General features: G+C 35.2%; 6 protein-coding genes and 1 pseudogene across 21 annotated transcripts; 2 read left to right on the top strand and 5 right to left on the bottom strand.

The window, feature by feature from the left end:
• The first annotated feature begins 100 nt into the window (after window positions 1–100).
• Window positions 101–2,328, top strand: LOC104719145 (proteinaceous RNase P 1, chloroplastic/mitochondrial). Of its 15 annotated transcripts, none has more exons than XM_087468953.1 (8): window positions 122–343; window positions 436–641; window positions 712–809; window positions 940–1,044; window positions 1,258–1,366; window positions 1,498–1,561; window positions 1,672–1,727; window positions 1,930–2,328. In XM_087468953.1, the coding sequence occupies exons 2-5, from the start codon at window positions 498–500 to the stop codon at window positions 1,274–1,276; spliced, it is 366 nt and encodes a 121-aa protein (XP_087325079.1). In that variant the 5' UTR covers window positions 122–343; window positions 436–497; the 3' UTR covers window positions 1,277–1,366; window positions 1,498–1,561; window positions 1,672–1,727; window positions 1,930–2,328. The 15 variants fall into 15 exon arrangements, with proteins under 15 accessions (XP_087325073.1, XP_087325068.1, XP_087325078.1 ...); XM_087468950.1 differs by having other exon boundaries at window positions 167–343; window positions 1,447–1,561; XM_087468954.1 differs by having other exon boundaries at window positions 186–343; window positions 1,672–1,835.
• A 488-nt stretch (window positions 2,329–2,816) lies between these two features.
• On the bottom strand, window positions 2,817–4,197 carry LOC104719146 (uncharacterized protein At4g13200, chloroplastic). Its single transcript, XM_010437005.3, has 3 exons — window positions 3,856–4,197; window positions 3,503–3,657; window positions 2,817–3,182 (listed from the first exon to the last, which is right to left on the bottom strand). The coding sequence occupies exons 1-3, from the start codon at window positions 4,043–4,045 to the stop codon at window positions 2,961–2,963; spliced, it is 567 nt and encodes a 188-aa protein (XP_010435307.2). The 5' UTR covers window positions 4,046–4,197; the 3' UTR covers window positions 2,817–2,960.
• A 113-nt stretch (window positions 4,198–4,310) lies between these two features.
• Window positions 4,311–8,096, top strand: LOC104719142 (putative pectate lyase 14). 2 transcript variants are annotated; one of them, XM_010436999.3, is made up of 7 exons: window positions 4,311–4,633; window positions 4,725–4,784; window positions 4,903–4,971; window positions 6,339–6,981; window positions 7,293–7,396; window positions 7,520–7,658; window positions 7,781–8,096. In XM_010436999.3, the coding sequence occupies exons 1-7, from the start codon at window positions 4,557–4,559 to the stop codon at window positions 8,000–8,002; spliced, it is 1,314 nt and encodes a 437-aa protein (XP_010435301.2). In that variant the 5' UTR covers window positions 4,311–4,556; the 3' UTR covers window positions 8,003–8,096. The 2 variants fall into 2 exon arrangements, with proteins under 2 accessions (XP_010435301.2, XP_010435302.2); XM_010437000.3 differs by having other exon boundaries at window positions 4,388–4,633; window positions 4,725–4,788.
• Window positions 8,097–8,615: 519 nt separating this feature from the next.
• On the bottom strand, window positions 8,616–9,805 carry LOC104719141 (uncharacterized). Its single transcript, XM_010436998.3, has 4 exons — window positions 9,454–9,805; window positions 9,222–9,283; window positions 9,014–9,118; window positions 8,616–8,930 (listed from the first exon to the last, which is right to left on the bottom strand). The coding sequence occupies exons 1-4, from the start codon at window positions 9,680–9,682 to the stop codon at window positions 8,784–8,786; spliced, it is 543 nt and encodes a 180-aa protein (XP_010435300.1). The 5' UTR covers window positions 9,683–9,805; the 3' UTR covers window positions 8,616–8,783.
• Window positions 9,806–9,975: 170 nt separating this feature from the next.
• LOC109126863 (uncharacterized) lies at window positions 9,976–11,016 on the bottom strand (annotated as a pseudogene).
• Window positions 11,017–15,788: 4,772 nt separating this feature from the next.
• Window positions 15,789–16,849, bottom strand: LOC104719140 (uncharacterized). The gene is made up of 3 exons (XM_010436997.2): window positions 16,699–16,849; window positions 16,556–16,612; window positions 15,789–16,229 (listed from the first exon to the last, which is right to left on the bottom strand). Exons 1-3 carry the CDS (start codon window positions 16,777–16,779, stop codon window positions 16,008–16,010), a joined length of 360 nt encoding a protein of 119 aa, XP_010435299.1. The 5' UTR covers window positions 16,780–16,849; the 3' UTR covers window positions 15,789–16,007.
• Window positions 16,850–18,171: 1,322 nt separating this feature from the next.
• LOC109126962 (defensin-like protein 37) lies at window positions 18,172–18,866 on the bottom strand. Its single transcript, XM_019230967.2, has 2 exons — window positions 18,708–18,866; window positions 18,172–18,595 (listed from the first exon to the last, which is right to left on the bottom strand). The coding sequence occupies exons 1-2, from the start codon at window positions 18,763–18,765 to the stop codon at window positions 18,381–18,383; spliced, it is 273 nt and encodes a 90-aa protein (XP_019086512.2). The 5' UTR covers window positions 18,766–18,866; the 3' UTR covers window positions 18,172–18,380.
• Window positions 18,867–20,403: the final 1,537 nt, after the last annotated feature.

The raw sequence follows: 20,403 nt of genomic DNA, 5'->3' as shown, positions 1-20,403 counted from the left end.
GGGGTTTTAATGGTTTTGTAGAAAGAAAAAAAAATCAGTTAAAAAGAAAAAATGATAAGAGAGCCTCTTATATAGTATACTCAAAATTGGTTTAAGAGACGCTACGTGTCACATTTGTGTTGGATGAAGAAAAAAATAGAAAAGAGAAAAAAATTTATGCCCGATCGAAGGATTTCTTTTTCTCTCTGTCTCTCTCTCTCTCTCGCTATAGAAGTTCTCAATCGACAAAGGAAGAAGATGCACTCAATGGATATGGAATCAGTGGAGGTTGGGGTCGAAGGTGATGGGTATGGAGGAGTTATAATCGGCGGAGGAGATTTCGCGATTAGTTAAACAATTTAGGGTTGTATGATTTTTTGATCACAAATTAGGGATATTTGATTTTTGATCCTCTATCAAATTAAGGTTCTTTAATTTAATCCTCTATCAAATTAGGGTTCTTTAATACAAATGAAAGCCTTTGGTATTCAACGACGGCTGAGATCCTATGAATAGAGATGGATGAGAATGGTGTGTGTAAATGCTGCAAAGAGAAGCTTGTTTGTATTGATATCAATCCGGTTGAGACAGAAACCTTCGCTGCATCATTGACCCGATTAGCCTGTGAAATAGAAGTCAGAGCTAATTGTAATCAGTTTCAGGTAACAAAAATGGATTGTGGTGAAACTATCTAGGAGCAAAGCTGAAAAAGGTTTGTTTTTTTGCTCGCAGGAATGGCTGGAAAGACATGGACTGTTTGATGCAGTCATTGCTCGCAAATTGACAATCGAAGAAGAAGATGGAATCAGAGGAGATACGTGTCGGAGGAGGTAATTGAATTGGAGGAGATTGAATCGAGTCTCAATCGACAGTTATTTTGTTATATTTTCATTCTGATAAGTATGTATTCCCATTTTGATTGTGTTTATGCTTAATGGGTTTTCACATTCTTTTGAGTAGGAACCAGTGTAACCCACGCCCAGTTACACCCGATAGTTTATTTCCTGTTTTCTCTGTGACAAAGGGTGTCACTGACGGAATGATACAGTGGCTTGTCGACAAAGGGTGAGTAACAACATTATAAGCTAGCAAACTTTTTCATGTATTCATTTCACACACCTTGACATTCTGAATCGACTTCAAGTATTACATATTGATATTGGTCTCATTATTAATTCCATGATCTCATTTGCAGAAGTCATGCTTAGTCATACTTTAGTTTAACTGGTTGTGGACCTTGTGTTCATGATCCTTCACTTGATTTTGATCTTCTTCCAGGAAGTTCTATGGGTCATAATAATCTGCAATATCAGACATGGATAAGCCTCTTATGACCGACATTGCTTTGACTGCAATGGAAGAGTTGCTTAGGTTTTTCATGGATTGTGTAAGTAGCTGATACATCTCAAATTATGTTTATCACCATTGGTTGCAGCATTTCCGATTAAGTTTCTCCCCTTTTTGCAGGTCAAGTGTGCAAACTCTTTCATTTAACTGGTTTTTTATGAATTCTTACAGCTTTGTAGCACCATTTCATATTCCATAACTGGGAAGCTTTCCTTCTCCGCAACCTTAAAAACTAGTACTTTCCTCAAACTTTACTCTTACTTACAGACTCTGATCGTAGTTCCAAGAAAAAAAACGAAACTTTATTGAGTTTTCAAATCCTGCCACCTTTGTTTTGCTTCATAGCATTCACACCGATTGGTTTCTATCATCCCCTGCAAATGGGTCGCTCTATAATTGCGGTTAGTGTCTTCATCAACTTAAAAAGTATACACTTGTTTGTTTCTGAATTGGTTCATAATGATGTGTTTGTTCATCTAAGGCTTGCGTTACCTCTTATCCTTCTTCAGGTTGGATAATTTCTTGGGTTTAATAATTAAGATTTATGAAAGATGTGTGTGTGTGTTTGTTTGTGTTGCTTACGTTGGCATATGCTTTCTCTAGGAAGGACCAAAAACGGGAAAGAAGTGATTGTTAATCCACATCGAGTGTGAAGATGACGAGGCGGTCTGTGTCTATTATGAAGTGCACATTGTTCTTGCTGTTTCTGCTGAAGATCAAATGTGTATTCACGGATTCCGATTATTTGATCGGTCTTGGAAGCTATGACATCACGGGACCTGCAGCTGATGTCAACATGATGGGATATGCTAACATGGAACAAGTAACATCCGGTGTTCACTTCAGGCTCAGAGCTCGCACTTTCATTGTGGGTGAGCATCTTTAAGCCCTCTTATTTACTCACACTTTTAAACTTGACAAGTTAATGATCATGGTGCGACTTTTTTTCTGTAATAAAAACTACAGAAACATCTTAAACATTTATACTACTTTTTTCCCATTTTTAAAACATCTTAAACATTTATACTACTTTTAATCTATGTAAACTTTTAAAATTTCAAAAACTATATTTTCAAAATAAGATACCCATAATTATATACCACCATTGGAGGATACAATTTTAATTAAGAGATCAAGAGTTCTTAGAATTTAAACAGTATATAATTAATTCATAAAAAAATCAAATAGTACATAAGAGGCTCAAAATTAAAACCCCCAATGGGGATGACCTTAGGATCGATCACTAACAAATTTTGGTTGTTTTCATTTTAATTATTTATTTTTAAATCTAAGCAACTCTTAAGATATTGCTAATAACCTGTGATGGAGATGACCTGTTTCGTTTGCGATTTATGTGGTTCCTCATCTTATGTATAAAGATGTTTGTGATGTTTTGTCCTTTCCCATTTGTCATTGTTTACACTTACAAGAAGAGGCGAAGAGCTTCAATGCTCCATATAAATATTCAGAACGTCGTCGTATAGTCCTGCTTTGTTAAAGCGACAAGCATCCATCTGTATTCTTAACGGTTAAAGTTTTCACTTATGTCAACTTTTATTGCTTACATCTTATCAACTATATGTATCAACAAATATGTTCTCAACAGTCTCTGCCACTCTTACCAATTCTTTAACTTAACCCAGGACGCTGTCTTCATCATTAGAACTCGAGCTTTCCACTACACCACCCGTTATAGTGCTGCTCTCAACGGTTGATGTAGGAGTTACAGAGGTAACAACGCTAACAGCCGGTTTCCGGTTAATGGTTGTTGCACTGGAAACAACGAGTCCTTGATCCTCCTTAGTTTCTCGAGCTGCTCTTTCCTTGGCTTTCTTGGCTCTTTCAAGAACCTCTTCCTGTAATTGAAACGAGTTAACAATTATTAACTCCAAACCGAATCACACAGTAACGAAAATATCAATCAATCAAGACCTTTTTCGTGTACAATAATAGTTTACCCTTTCGAATACATATCATTACACTTTAATAGTCATCTCGCAAAGTAATGGATGTGTTCAAATGCAGTTCTACAAAGCTCACACCAACCTTCTCAGCTAAGTAATTAACCAAATTTTTGAGTATCTTCTCTAGTTCTATGGTGAATTATTCATTCATTACAAGATTCACTGATAAAAAATATAAAAAAAACAAGAAGAAGAGTTGAACAATTAAAAACCTGAATCTCTTGAACTTGCTTCTGTTGCTCAGCTTGAAACTTTCCAATAGTACCCAAAACTTCTCCAACAGTAGACTCAATTCTCTCATTGATAACCTCAGCTAATGCTTTCCCCAAAAAAAAGGCATCTAACACACTCTTGTTCTCATTTTCACCTGCGCAAAAAAAAAAAAAAAAAAAAAAAACTAATTTTTTATTTTATCAAAATTCTCAAAACAAAACCCCAAAAAATAAGAATCCATTTACTCAATTAAATGAAAAAAAATGATGATAAACCCTAAAATTAAAAAATCAATGCGCAATTTTTGTTTTAATACTCAAGAAACCAAGGAGATTAGCACATGGATCTGTACCTCCGGTGCCTTTGCTGGAGCAATTGCAATGTAAACTAGCAGTTCTTGTGCGAGGCGTCACACCTAATCTTAACCGGCGAACCTCAAAATTGGAACGAGAATTGCGGAGAATGAAGCGATGACGAGGGGGTTGGTTATAGACATCTGAAAGAGAGAAGGAGGAAGAACAAGGAATCGTGAAGCTACTCATCTCTCTCTCTCTCTCTCTCTCTCTATCTCTGAGACCGTCTCAGGAAGATGAACACGGGTTTCGGGATTTTTTGACCTGTCGATACGGAAACGAAGTATTGGGCCTTCAAGGCTCAAACGAAACCTCTTTGAATCTAAATGGATGATATTCCCGTTAGCCTTTAAACTCATAATTTAAAAATAATAAAACTTAGTACAAGACAAAGCAGGACTATACGACGACGTTCTGGATTTATAAGAATAACTCGAAGTGATTAACCGAATGTACAGTACAGATAGAAAACGCCATTAAAAAAGAAACGCGTCGACATATATAGTTAACGGAGTTACATAGCTCCTTTGCAAACTAGTTTTATATATAAACCCTCTCGTCACCTCTCTCATCTCATCTATCTCTCTCTAGATCACTCACATTCACTTAGTCATATCCTCATCTCTCTCTCTCTCTCACTCTCTCTCTCTCTCTATATATATATCAGAGAGTAGAGAAAAAGCTTTAACAAGAGTCAACAATGGTTGTCCTTAGAACATTGTTCTCAATTTCAGCAATTCTACTCATAATCCTAGCACTCTGTGTCCATGCAAATGCGTAAGTTCAAAGATTCAATTCAACCATTTTGTTTTCTATATATTGTTCGGACAGAGATTCTTATGTTGTTGTGTTGTGTGTTCCAATGCAGACGTCAAGACACAAGGAAATCGAAACATGACAGCTCAAGAAATACATCAACGGCGGATAAGTGAGTTCTCTCCTCATTTCAGTTTTTTTTTTGTGTGTAGAGATTTTGATCTCAGCCGTTCAGATTCTTTATCTACGATACTAAAAACGATGTCGTTTTGCATGTTCTGTTTTCTCAGTTTATCAAACGGTGAATGGCATGAACACGCCGTTAAAGACCCCGATGAAATAGCAGCAATGGTCGATATGTGAGTCTCTAGCTCACTAGTCACTACTCACTACATACATATATTAAAAAACTGGAAAACCACTTTATTAGATATTTCGTATTAGTAACGTTTTTTAGATAGTCAAATCATATGATGCTTTAACTTTACTAAACCTATGTGTAGAGTCCGTAGACCAAGAAAAACATTTTCGACATCTATAATTTATCTGATTTTGTAAAAAAAGTTGGTTTGGTCTTAGTAATGTTTTTTTAAATAAACACAAAGTTAAAAAAAGTTATGTGACCCTGCCTGAGATGTACTTTTATTTCTTAACTCTGCGAGGAAAGAAAAATAAATAAACATGTGAAAACACTTCTGACAGAAGAACAGTAGTGTTATTGAATAAAACCACAAACCGTGATTCCCATTTATATACCTCACTATTTTCTTCTTAAGATCCACCGACGCCTTTGTATAATTGTATTAATGTTTTCTATATACATACTCTCAAGTCTCAAAGACAAAGAGGTAATTTTCTTTAAAAGAGAAAAAAAAATATATATATATATATATATATATATCATTTATAAATCATGTCATTAAATTTTTATCATTTAAATTGTTTATTGTCTTCTACATATTTATTTATACTGTATTTATCATTTAGATATCATGACTCATGAGAATGTTAACTATATAAAAGAAAAACACATTTACTTTTCTCTCTTGATTTAATTAGTTAATTACTGTCTATTAGATTATTGTTTATCTCTGAATTAACAACTATTATAATTATTCTCTAGTTAGAAAAATGTATCCGTAATTCGGTATTAGTATTACTGTCATCAATATATTGCAAATCCCAATATAAATAAAATCTTCAGGATCGACAAATCGTCTAATCTTTCACATAAGTTTATTGGTTAATAAAGAACTTCTAGTTTTATCATAAGAAAAAAAAGAACTTCTAATTTCTTTTGGCACAAAACTTTGGGGCAAAAGTAAACTTTTCTAATTTATTTTACAATTTAGTTTTTCAATGATATATATTATCTATTCTATATAAATCTGAATCTGGTACCCATAGTTTTTGCATTTAATTTCGGAATTACAAAGAAAAATATGACCCCAAAAGGTTCCTATATGGATCGTATCCCATGAACATGAAATATAAAATTCCCTTACACAAGACAACATTAAATTTTACCCACGTAGGGCCACCTCACCTTGTCAAAATTATATTCAATGCTTCCTTATATTTTGCATTTTCCTGTCTCCTCTATTTTGACTTCTTCACTCACGTAGGTGTGTATCCACAAAATCCCAAAACCCACGGGTTAACTTGATATAGTTTTAAAACTTTGTTCTCTTTTTGTAATATCATTCTATCATTTGGAAACATGCAGGAGCATACGTAATAGTACGTATCGGAGAAAGCTAGGGTTCTTCTCCTGTTCAACCGGAAACCCCATCGATGATTGTTGGCGATGCGATAAAAGATGGCATCGCCAGAGAAAACGACTAGCAGGTTGTGCTATTGGTTTTGGTCGTAACGCAGTAGGAGGCCGTGATGGACGTTACTACATTGTTACTGATCCATCTGATCATGATCCGGTTAATCCTAAACCTGGTACGCTACGGTATGCTGTGATTCAAGACCAACCACTATGGATCGTCTTTAAACGTGACATGGTCATCACTTTAAGCCAAGAACTAATCATGAATAGCTTCAAAACCATAGACGGTCGTGGCGTGAACGTACATATCGCTGGTGGTGCATGTATCACGATTCAGTACGTTACGAATATTATCATCCATGGGATTAATATTCACGATTGTAAGCGAACTGGTAACGCTATGGTTCGGAGTTCGGAGAGTCACTACGGTTGGAGAACGATGGCTGATGGTGATGGGATCTCGATTTTTGGATCGAGTCATATTTGGATTGATCATAATTCTTTTTCTAATTGTGCGGACGGATTGATCGACGCAATTATGGGATCTACTGCTATTACCATCTCTAATAATTATATGACTCACCACAACGAGGTTAGATATTTTTCCTTGATTCTAGTAGTTTATTTTTACCAAGATTTGCGGACAAGTTAGGTTATATATCAAAAGATATTAGTATCGCTAGGTGCCAGAAGTTATGAGTGGTAATGATTTAGGTGTTATCAGTATCGGTGCAGAAGTTAGGAATGCATTTCTATGTAAAAGTCGGAAACTGATAATTCGGGTTTATAAAATTATTAGCACAAAAGGGAACGTAAAATTCAAGTAACAATGTAACATGTAGGGTATTTTTTTATTTCTTAGCCTTATCTTCAAAAGCTGACAATATATAGATGATAATGCAGGCTATTTTGTTGGGGCATACCGATTCCTACACAAGAGACAAAATGATGCAAGTAACCATTGCATACAACCATTTTGGAGAGGGTCTTATACAGAGGATGCCAAGGTTTTTCATCTAAGTTTCTTACATTTTCTTGGGGTTTTTTTTTTTTTTTTTCTTTTTTCCTATGGTCAAATACTATTCAGATTACAAATGTTTTAGAGTTTGGTATGTTTGGTGTTGTTTCAGGTGCAGGCATGGATACTTCCACGTAGTAAACAACGATTACACACATTGGGAAATGTATGCAATTGGTGGAAGTGCTAACCCTACCATCAATAGTCAAGGAAACCGGTTCCTAGCCCCGGGAAACCGGTTTGCTAAGGAGGTATTTGATAAAACCGGTTTCTAGTTAACCAGGATTTTAAAGATGCATGTAACTCTAAGCTAGAAGATATAATTTGGTAACTCTAATCAACATAATGACTGATTTGAATATTTTTCTGGCAGGTGACGAAACGGGTTAATGCAGGGAAAAGAGAATGGAACGATTGGAACTGGAGATCCCAAGGAGACTTAATGCTCAATGGTGCCTACTTCACTTCATCTGGAGCTGGAGCTTCTGCAAATTACGCCAGAGCCTCTAGTTTGGCTGCTAAATCATCTTCCCTTGTAGGTATGCTTACCTCTAGCTCTGGTGCTTTGAAATGCAGGATCGGTACGCTTTGTTAATTATTTGTATTGTATAACCAAAAACAGAACATATATAGAAAATATATGAAAAGTGAGAAAAAGAAGAAAAAAATAACTCATTTTTCTTTGTTCCCATGTTTTTGCCCCAAGTTGTTTAGTATAGTGCATTTCTCTACTAATGTATATCTAACTAAATATATATTCTTCTATCAATGAATTTGCTTCAGATCCCAACTTACCTATTTTCATTCTCTTTGGACTTTTGATTATAAATAAAATCAAAATGCTTTTTAAAAAAAACAGATGATATAACCAATCTAAGTGAAGCATTACAAACATATACCTAATAGAGCTATGTAGTTCAAAAGATTGTGTCTGAAAATGGTGACCATTCATTCATTGAACAAAAACAGATACAGAGAGCTTTTGACTTCTCCAAATTACCGGAGGACAAGATTGTCGGTAGTCTGATATTTACCGACACTTTCTATCACTATGTTACGGTCTTTGTTCTGAAACTGTTTCACACCCATCAAACCAGACTCAATGAAAATTTAAAATCCTACTTGCTAGTTACGTTGCAGCAAATTTTTCAAATCATTGCTAATGCTACAACCGTTTCAGAAATGTATTGGCACTACAGGAAACAGAGTTTCTAAACCAGAACTTTAACAATCACCTGATTACACCGTTGCAGCAAGCTGATCTTAAATCAAAGAACATATAAAATTCCTAAGTATTGTATGATTGTATTCTGTATACATTGGAGATCTCTCTCATATGAGCAAAACCTTAAGCTTACAAATAATGAGGACGCGGATCACTTGTACTTGTCCATGATTCTCTTTGCTTCTTCAAGTGGATCATCCAATGGTTTGGAACCAGAGCTTTTATCTTCTCCTCTGAGTTTAGGAGCTTCATCTTTGTTTAAGGCTATGAATAAGAAATATGCAAATCCCATTGTACCCTGTGCAAACAACTCATAGTAAATTAGCTTTGTAAACACCGAAAAAAATAGTCCTCGAATAGGGAAGGTGTTGCATTACATACCAATACAAAGAAAGCGGTTGATAGAAACGACTTGACAACAAACAACGAAACCGCTAATGCTGCAATCGTCACCGAGATTCTAGCAACTGGTCTAGGCACAGAGACCTTCAACCAAAACCAAAAAAGGAATGATCATAAAAACATAACTGAACTGTATGTAACTAAAGACTAGAGTGTAATTGGTTAAGACAGGACTAAGAGAGCTCACAGGTACAAGATTAGTTCCAGCTTCAATTCCATCTTTCCCAATATTCCATGCGGTTCTAAGAACTGTTCAATACACACAATCAATTTAACTGATCAATTAGAGGGTATCCACACAACAAATGAACAAACCCTTCATGACCCGTTTGGTCAATTTCATAAACTAAGCAATCAAAACAATGAATTCGACTTACGAAAGTACAAAACAAAAGGGGGGGGGGGGGGGAAGAACAAACCTTTCAAGAAACTGGACTGAGCAGACAAAACAAGGGTTTTGGACCGAACTCGTTGGGGTTGAAGAGGAGTAAATCGAGTTCTCAAATTCAGTAAAGATGCGTTTTTTAACCTCAAAACAGAGCATGGAGAGAGAAACGGAGAATTTGGGAATTGGGTTAGGGTTTGTAAGAATCTTGGAGCGAGAGGAGAAGGATTCAAAGAAGGAAACGGAGCTAGAGAAGAAGACATGAGATGTGAATGGCTAAAGCCGCCTGATACTACTCAGAAACTCTACAAGAAGGAATCACAAATTGGCTTGTGTGTCTGTAATGAGATTGAAGCTGAGAAACTAATCGGGATCGGTTTGGTTTCGTTTTTTTTGGTCAACCGGTTTGGTTTGGTTATATTTTTAAAGTTTGTGGATTTAGTTCTCTTGTGCCCTTTCACCAAAAAAACTAGAAAACCGTTTATTCCCCCTGAACTAAGTTACTTTATATCATACATTCCTGAAACTTTCAACTGTGCCAATTTCCCTTTAAACTCTAATAAAATTTGAATATCCCACACCAACTATAGAGACCTGCGAAATCAATCAATAATTTGGCTTTGAGGTGGCTGACTTGATCCGATGCACAACTCTGACATCTTCCAACTACTTTAGACTTTTTTGAATGTCTATAATACAGAGGTCCACTTAGCTTGCAGCCCCTTATGTTATGCCCAACCTCAAAACATCTTCCACAATGGATGATCCTCCTTTCTCTAGTAACTTTAAGTTCTTTTCCCTTGCTCTTCTTCTTTTGTGGTGACTTATTCCTCTCCTTGATTCTTTTAGGGACACTGTTTTTATCTTGACTTATCGGTCTTGGTGGTGGCTGTATCTCAGTCTGATCGGACTTAGGCCAAAAGTTTTTTCCTCTAACTGCATCTATATGTGCATTGTACTCATTCCTCCACCTAGAAGTCAGATACCAAGATGATATATAGTCCTCTACCTTGAGTTTCTTGACTGAAATCACCTTCAAAGCATGCCGACAAGGAATGCCTGACATCTCCCACTTCCGGCATGTGCAAAAATGCATGGCCATGTGAACCTTATATGATGATTTCTTCTCCTTAACCTCATACTCACCTGGACCAGCAGGAATGGCTGCACAGTTTAATATCTTCTTCTGCTCTAGATTCACCCTCTCCATCGCCTTTATAGTATACTGACCTTTGTGATTATTTGCCTTCTTCCTTCTAATATTTATGCGCACCATTGCTCTGCTCCTGATAGTTTCAAGCATTTCCACCAATGGCAACTCTCTTGTAACGTTAATGGCATTGTTAAATGACTCATTGATGTTGTTACTTACATCATCACAAGAGGATGTTGACTTGAAATAGGCAAGACTACAATTTTTGGAATTCTTCTACATCACTGATTCGTAGACATTTATGTCATACATCTTCAACTTGTCCAAGCGTTTGATGTATTGTGCGCTGTTATAACTCTTGGAAACCTTCAAGAACTTTGCTTTCATGTCAGCCCTATGTGGATGCTTCTTCTTTAGGTTAGCATATATGTGTCTTGCACACATATGATGCTCAACTTGTGGCAATAACTCAGAAACATCATTCAACAAACCCTGAAATCATCGAAGAATAATTATAATGCAGTAAATAATACATGAAAGTTGTAGATGCACAGTTTAATTACCTTTTGTCTGTCTGAAATGAGTGTAAAACCAGCACCATCTCGCAAATTCAAATCAGACTGCAACTTTCCAATGAACCACTTCCAGTTTTCTTCATCCTCTTTGTCCACCACAGCCCATGCAAGTGGATACATTTGATTATTTGAATCGCGTCCCACGACAGCCAACAACTGTCCTTTTGTGTAGTATGTGAGAAAGCAACCATCAATGCCAAATATTGGACGAGAATATTGACACCATGTTTTCTTAATCCTAGCAAAGCACACATAAAATATGAAGAAGACATCTAGTCCTCCATCTTCTCCCTCAAATGTATCTACCTCTACAGTTGATCCTACATTAGAACTACAAAAAACAAAAAACACAGAAATTATCAATGCACAAATTTATAACACATACAAAATTAACAAAGAAAGAGTGAAAGAGTGACTTACTCTAATAGCTTAAGTCGATAATCTTTGATTATTGAGTATTGCTCATCATGCTCTTCTTGAATAATCTCCAATGCTCTTGCCTTTGCCTTCCTACATTGATCACCAGATGCAATCAAATTCTAACGCTTCATCATATCCACTTGAATGACCTTAGGCATCAGTTTTGGGTTCTCTATGAATCCATCCAAAAACAACCTAGCAATAACCTCTTGCGTAATAATCTTGCTATAACCAGTAACGTTGCAGCTGTGATCATCATTGAAGGCTTTTACCATCCACTTCTGCTACTAAAAAAATAGTTATACTTAGTTGTACCAGTCATATTTAGTTGTACGAGTTTTTTTTACAATTTAGCCAGTGCAGGTCGGACCATAACGAAGTTGAGTAATGATTGGTTGAAATTGTAAAAAAACTCGTACAACTAAATATGACTCGTAAACTAAGTATAACTATTTTTTACAATTTCAACCAACCATTACTCAACTTCATTATGATCGCACCTGCACTGGCTAAATTGTAAAAAAACTCGTACAACTAAATATGACTGGTACAACTAAGTATAACTATTTTTTAGTAGCTTTTGAAAAAACTACTAATACACAAAACAACATATTTATACCAATATCACTTTTAGTTAGTAATGATAAATTAAGGGTGTGAGCATAACAATAGTGGAACACTTGTATCTGTGGTTCCAGAATGATTATATTTATTTTCGAAGTACAATTGTTCTATCGTGGTATAACTACGTGCAACTGATACAACTAAGTTTATTAGCAAACCAACCAAAAATACAAACAAAAATTATTGTATATTATTCATTTCTATATTAGTAACTATAAAAAAACCATAATTTTCATATTGAAATCTAGATTATTAAAAGTTATTATGAGTATCTATCCTATTGGCATATTTTTACTTCAACTACCTTATACATTTATGATTACTTTGTAAATAATCACCACATTATTATGGGAAACAAACAAATAACATATTTTTAAAAACATATTGATATATAAGTATAGTAATTGTACTTTAATTACCAAATATCATAAGTACAATTGCAAAAAATTATTAAAAATTTGAGTACAACTATTTATACTTTTAAACTACCAAAATACAACTGAGTTAATGTCAATACAACTAAAAGCTTGAGTGCAACTACTTGAAAAAAATGTTTTTTTTGGTCAAAGGGCACACGAGAACTAAATCCATAAATATTGTAACTCTTTTATCTAATAAAGTATTTGAGTATATATTTCTATATGGTATCAGAGTCATTGATACCTAAATCCTAAAGTTTTTTTTTCTTTTGACTTTCTCTCTTTAATCTCTTCCTCTTCTTTGTCTGACCATGTTGACCTCCAATGTGTCAACCACTGATACTATTGATGTATCCAATACCATTAATTTGGTTCATGTTAACACCTTGAATGTCACTCAACTCATAACAACCAACTTCCTCATGTGGAATCGCTAGATCTATGCCCTGTTTGATAGTTATGATCTCGCCACCTATCTCAACGGTACCGTCATGGCTCAAACACTGCCAGCTACAACAAGAACACCAACGGTCAAAGCAATCACTACATCCAACCCGGTAATAGCTCAAATGTTTGCTCCAACCAATCGTGGCAGAAACAGTCTGGTATGATATGTGACCAACATTCACCGCTAACGTACAATGGTCGTTGTCAGATTTGCAGTGTTCATGGACACAATGCACACCATTATGCTCAGCTGCAACAACAACGCTACTCACAAATTTCCTCTGACTCCTATGCTCCATGGCAGCCACTGTGCGAATCTTGCCACCGGAACACCGAACAACACCAACCCATGGGTCTTTGATAGCAGTGCTACTTATCAACTTACCATTGATCTTAACAACCTTTCACTGCATTAGTCGGATCTTGGTGGTGATGATTGTGGATGGTTCCATCCTTCCCATCATGCAAACTGGTTCCACGTCCATCTCTTTATCATTCGCCCTTTGCACTTAAAAGATTTTTTTGTTTGAGCCTAATATTCACAAAAAAAAATGAATTTTGTTTACCATTTATGTAACACTAATCAAATGTTTGGCAAATTCTTCCCTACACATTTTTAAGTGAAGGATTTCAACACGAGGGTCCTGTTGCTCCAAGGCAAGACTAAGAACGAGTTGTATGAGTGGCCGATCCATCTGCCTGCCTTAATGTTTGCCTCATCGACACCAAAGACGAGTATTTCATCATGACACTCTCGATTAGGCCACCCTTCTATGCCTATTTTGAAAGTTGTTGTTTCTTAATTTTCTCTTCTTGTTTCACAGTATTTTCAAAACCAGTTGTCATGCTCAGATTGTCTTATCAATAAAAGCAAGCCCCAAAAAACCTTTTTATTCTGATGTTTGGACATCTCCTTTGGTCTCCATCGACAACTACAAGTATTATCTAATTATTGTTGACCACTTTACGAGGTATACTTGGTTTTAAAATTATAAATTTGTGAGGCATTTATTTCCTTCACTTCCCTTATCGAAACACACCTTGGTTGCTAAGTTGGTACGTTGTACTCCGGTAATGGTGGAGAGTTCATTTCGCTACTTCAAATTTTATCCGCTCATGGCAATGACCATCTTACAACAACACTCCATACACCGGAGCATAACGACATGTCAGTACAGAAACAAGAGTCGAGACGTGTTTCGCCTTGTTGGGGCACACCTCCATGCCTAAGACCTACTGGACATATGCTTTCTTAGTGGAGATTTACCTCATTAATCGTATGCCAATTCCGCTTTTGAACGCTAGATCATTATTCTTGAAACTTTTTGGTCAACCGCCAAACTATAATAAACTATGGATCTTTGGGTGTGCTAGGACTCCATACGCACTCAAATTGACTAACTATTCATAATCAATTTCCATCACACAACATTCATTCACAACATCATGCACCAAGCAACAGAAAAATAATTCCACCAATAAAATTCCCTTAAACCACTCTAACACCAATCCACTTAACCGCCATAGAACCATCAGGGCTCTGATACCAAACTGAAACAACCCGACCCGTTTTTTTAATAATAATAATAATAATAATATAATTAAATACCCCATAATCATTAATTATAACCCAAGAAATAATCCAACAGCAAACCAACATGCACAACGGAAGACAAACCAAACCAACTCCAATTTAATATAAATACCATATCAATTAAAACCAATAAAAACCATCAACCTAACATGCTTCTAGACCAGGTTCCAACATAAATAACATGATCAGTAATACAACCAAGAACCTAGACCATTCTCCTCCTCATCACCATGATTCCAAGCTACACATGCATTACCTGCACCACAAACACAAGAGATGCGTGAGTATTACTAGAAATACCCAGTGAGGCTATCCTCCCATCTACGAGCTAGACATACAAGCAAATAAAGAGTACAAACACAAATAAAACATAACAAACCAGCCACTAAACTGAACATCCAATAACATATTCACCACACCTACACATCATCACTCAAAATAAGTCATATAACCAAATTGCTCAGATAAGCTCATGGTCCCGAATTCACCTTATCACAAAATCTCGTACCAATCAGAAATCAGACGAGACCACAATCTCAGTTACAATACCCGATGGTCCCAACTCGTGTATGAGAAACGTGTCTCACGAAACTGTCATAACTTATCGAATTTAAATCCAAATTCTCTTCTGAGAAAAGGAAAATGACGATGAAAGGCTTGGAAATAACTTTACCAACTTTAGTTACGTTTGAGGATGATTTGAGTAGTCGAACCCTTTTTCCCTAAAACCTGACAATTCTGCTTCTCTTGCTTTCACTCTAAAGCCAAACTAATTCTCCTTCTTCCTCTCTTCCACCCTCAACGACCAAGTCTCCTTCTTTTTGAGCAACAACAACAAACTTCTACAACTAAAGAGGAGAGAAGCGTCCATCGTTTCTCGTTTCTAGAGAGGAATTAGAGTTTTTTAGTTTAATTTAAATAAACAAGAAATTAGTTAAACCAACAATAAATTAAATCATTCTTTAGATTTAATCAATAAATTGATCAATTTATTAAACCAACGTGAATTAAACCAACTTTACTCCAATTCCCGATATAAACTCTAATATTTCATTATTTGTCGGGATACGGGTGTTATAAGTATCCACTAACCTAAAACTTAAACGCACCATTATTCTTTTCGGTGATTCATAGAAAGAAAAACAGAAATTGTGTTTTACAATATATCAAATTAATCTTATTATAGTAAACACATGAGTTTTCTATATGATCAAAACCAATCAATCAAATTAATCCTATTAAAGCAATACGTTTTCTTAATACAAAACCAATGTGTAAACAGATCAAAACAAACTCCATTAGGTAAAGAATATCTTATTTAATATAGTGGAATTTTTAAAAAAGTTCAGTATGTTATCATTTCAGGTTCTTGGTGTTCATGCTTCTCTCGACGGTCTTGGCAGTGGCATTAATGGACTCCTTGGTTTCTTCAGTTTTTCCGGTGACCGTATCTTTGATCTTCTCCGTAGTGTCCTTCACTTTATCCCATGCCTCCTCTGCTGTGTTCTTCGCCTTATCCTTCAAGTTACCAGCAGCGTCTGAGATCGTCTGTGCTCCTTCGTCTGCCTTCTTGGCCACCTATCAGGTTTAATTTGGTTATATGAAACATTAATTAGTAAACTACTTAATAAGTCGGGGTTTTGATATTTTGATGCCTTTAAATTTGGTTTCATGTTTTCGTATCCTACTATATTTATTGGGAAGTACAAATATAAAACTAACCTTAAAATGTGTAAAAAAACTACATTCACTTGCCATTAGAAAAATTATTTACAAAATTAAATAAAATATATTCGAATCTAAACTAATTCGTACTTGAAAAAAAAATATTATTTACATATATTTTTTTTGATTTTTAGTTTATATGACCAAGTTTTTTTTTTAATGCTTGAGGAGTCTGTTACCTTTTGCTGAGCCTCTGTGGCTTTGTCACAGACGGAGGCTTCATTCCTTGTACTCCCCTTTGATTATATATATTAAAAAAAATTAAGGATGATTAATATTAGTCACACGTATTAAAATTCGAAAAATAAAATAGCTAGATTACATGGACGAGTCTTGTAGGGATGGAAGCACGAGCTCTTGGAGCTCTTGTGATGAGTCTTGCAACAACTGCGAAGCTTGTCATTTCTTAACGCTCTTCTCTCTGTTGATTAATAATGGGATGAGTTTGTTAATTAGTTTAAGCTTAAAGGATTTAAGTATATATAATGGAATTGAAAAATGTATAAGGAGATGAGGTGCCATGTGAAGAAGACACATGGATCGATTTGGGTGGGACATGAGGAGTTTGACTCGGGACATCGGATGGTTCCGGTTCGAGTTAGCTATTTATAGTTGTGTTAATGTGACACAATCCTTGGCACCTCTTTTTCCTTGTTTGATGTTTAATAAAAGTATTTGCATTATTTCCATGCACCTAGTGTATGTACTGAATATGACGGGGAACGTAATGTTAATAAAATTTGGTGAAAATTGATAGTGATTTTGACAGACGGTTTGTCAATTAATATCCTTTTTATATTTTACAAAAAAAGAGTCACATTGCAGTTAATTACTTCCTTTTCTTTTTTAGAAAGATATGGTATTATATATATTTTTAATGTAACTTTTCAAAAGCAAACTCACTAGTTCTGTTTGAATATAATTCTTTATCATCTAATTATTGATATACTAAAATGAGCATATCTGTATGATATATATTTTTAGTTTATATGAAGTATGTTTTGTAGATAAATGATTGGAAAAATTGAATTCGAATAGAAGTTAATATCATTCAACTCATTGCATGAGATAGTAGATGAATGAGTTGAAAAATTTTCTTTTATGATTTGCTCATGTTTTTCAATTTTGTAATTAAATCATTTTTTAAAATTACTTATTGCAAATGGTAAGAATAAATGAACGCTCATTCATTTTTTCCAACTTCTTAATTTGAATCTTCCATTTATAACCGGTTATTTTTAGACGTGTCGCTGTCATACTCTTGAGTAGGTGAGGTTAGTGAACTCAGTATAAGAAATTTTTGAAGAATTCGAATAATTAATTCAAAAATTCATAATTGTGGATCCAACCAGTTTGAAAAAAATCATATAATCAGAATTAATTCTATATATAACTAAAAATCTTTTAAAGATTTATTATAATGTGTTTCCTCTAAAAACATTTATAATTCTGCCACTAAACATCGATGATCTCCTCTTTCTTTCTAGGTCCACATCGCAATTATTTTCCGGCAAAGGATAAGTATGTTTTTTTTCCAACTTTTCACAAAACTAGAAAGAAAAAAAACAAAGAAAAACTCGCTGACAAAACCAAAACAAATGTGTATACTATGTAGAACGTTTGAAGCCGGTTTGCAAAACTCGCCGACACTAGGCAGTAATACAACGTACCGGAGTCCACAGACAATTGGAATTAGTTAACGTTCAAATTAACGGAGCTTGATGTGAGTCACTAGTCAGTATCACATCTGTACAACCAAGTCAATGTTTTTTATTTTTTGTTATAAGATCAAACATTCAAACTTCAAAGGATATGCTTCTTTATAGCATGATCTAATCTTCTTTAAACAACAAAGAAAGACAAGGCTTACAAGTTCAAACCATTATTAAGTAGAATGGACCAACAAGTCAAGGGGTTTGTATTCTGAACAACTCCTTATTATCTCTCCCAACAACAACAACAAGTCAACAACAAATAGGAAACGGTGAGTTTGGTAATTAAAACCTAGGTATATTTACAGACACAGAAAAGAGAGGAAGCTTGAGGAGACAATTTCTTACAAAACCCACCAAGATGAAACCCATTGGAGACGCAATATTTGTTGCAACGTGGTAATTTCGCACATTCTCCGGCTACATACAGCCATTCCGTCCGGCCACTCTTCCTATCCCGTCCTCTCGCAGATGTGGTCATCGTCCGGCCTTGAGTAGTAGCCACCCCTTTTATACCATCATATCAAAAAGATATTGTATTTTTCAAAACGAAAAGAAAAATATCTTAACCAGAAAGAGTGCCGTATATATTTGCCATGGAGCATACAATTATATTCACCTGAAATGAGAAGGGCAATGTATACGAAAAGACAGAGGCAAATGAGCTTCACGGCCATTCTTGTCTATAGTCAAGTGCTCTCTTCACTCTTTAATTTTCCTTTGATTGTAATCTTAATGTTCTTCTAAATATAGCAAAACGCATTTATTATATATCGTTATGTGTAGGTCCTTTTATTACTTTATCAAGTTTTAAATACCTAAATATGGTCCTGCTTTCGCTACTACATAATTTCGACCCATTGTAGTGCGGGAGCCATACATTATTTTTATAAATACATAGCATTACCTAACAAATATATAAAATTTTCAATTACAAAGATTTTAGAAGATGAATATGGGCCTAACCTCGTTGGGGATTGTTCATGTAAATGTTTTTATTAAAAAAGTAATAAAAAAAAGAGACAGAACGGAAAAGAAGGAGAACGGTTGTTTGTGTGAGAATCTTGAGAAACTTTTCGAAGAGTGAAAGAGACATGTGTCATTTACTTACTAATACTTATATTAAAATAAATACAAAAAGAAAATATGTAAAAAAATCCATATTTAAAGCACCATCCCTCCATTAAATATGGTCTAAAAGAATAGGGTGGTGGTGCCATTAGGAACACTAATAAAGTGAGATAATTATAATTTAAAAAAAGGAAAAATAGATTAGTTGAGGGATATGTGTATATGTTGGAGAGAGTTTTTTCCTATCTTTCTTTGACTATTTTGCTCTACCTTTTGATTTTACATGTAAAGTCAACAGTATGAATGGAGAAAAAAAAGTCGAAAAAGGATATTTATATTTGTTTTTGTCTAATTATTGTATGTATGTTTGAAAACAACTAAATAATTGGAATGCATAACACTTAACTAATGTAATAAATAATAACTAGCTTGTATATGCAGAGGAGAGTTACCTTTTGAATAAGTGATAAATATACAATACACAGTTACTTTTATAGAGTCTGCTGTTTGGCCAGAAAAAATGGAAACCTATACGGCTTTCTCAAGGCGGTCTGATGCTTTCTCATATCTGCTTTGCAGATAATTTGATATTGTTTACTGAATCCTCTGTATCGCAAATTAGAGTTATCAGACGGGTGTTAGAACGTTTTTGTGTAGCTTCAGGGCAGAAAGTAAGTCTGGAGAAGTCCAAAATATTTTTCTCAGAGAATGTGTCCAGGGACTTGGGGAAGCATATCAGCGATGAGAGTGGGATCAAGGCTACCAAGGATTTAGGTAAATACCTTGGAATGCCTATTCTGCAAAAGAGACTGAATAAGGAGACCTTTGGGGAAGTCTTAGCAAGAGTATCGTCGAAATTAGCGGGATGGAAGGGTAAATGTTTGAGTTTAGCGGGCCGCCTTACACTTACCAAAGCCGTGCTTATGTCTATTCCGGTTCACACCATGAGTGTCATTTCTATGCCGAAGAGCTTATTGAAGGAGTTGGATAGAGTGTCGCGTTCGTTTCTCTGGGGTAGTACAGTGGAAAAAAAGAAACAACATCTAGTTGCTTGGAAGAAGGTTTGTTTACCAAAGAAACAAGGAGGGCTTGGGCTCCGAGAGACTGCATCGATGAATAGAGCTTTGTTGGCGAAGCTAGGTTGGCGATTACTTCAGGACTCGGATAGCTTGTGGGCTCGTGTACTAAGAAGTAAATATAAGGTGGGGTGTATGCAGAACACCTCGTGGTTATCACCTAAGTCG

Source organism: Camelina sativa, chromosome 10 (genome assembly GCF_030686135.1).
Source record: "Camelina sativa cultivar CO46 ecotype springtype chromosome 10, ASM3068613v1".
In the NCBI taxonomy this organism is placed as follows: Eukaryota; Viridiplantae; Streptophyta; class Magnoliopsida; order Brassicales; family Brassicaceae; genus Camelina; species Camelina sativa.
This window is presented reverse-complemented; position numbering and strand designations above follow the sequence as displayed.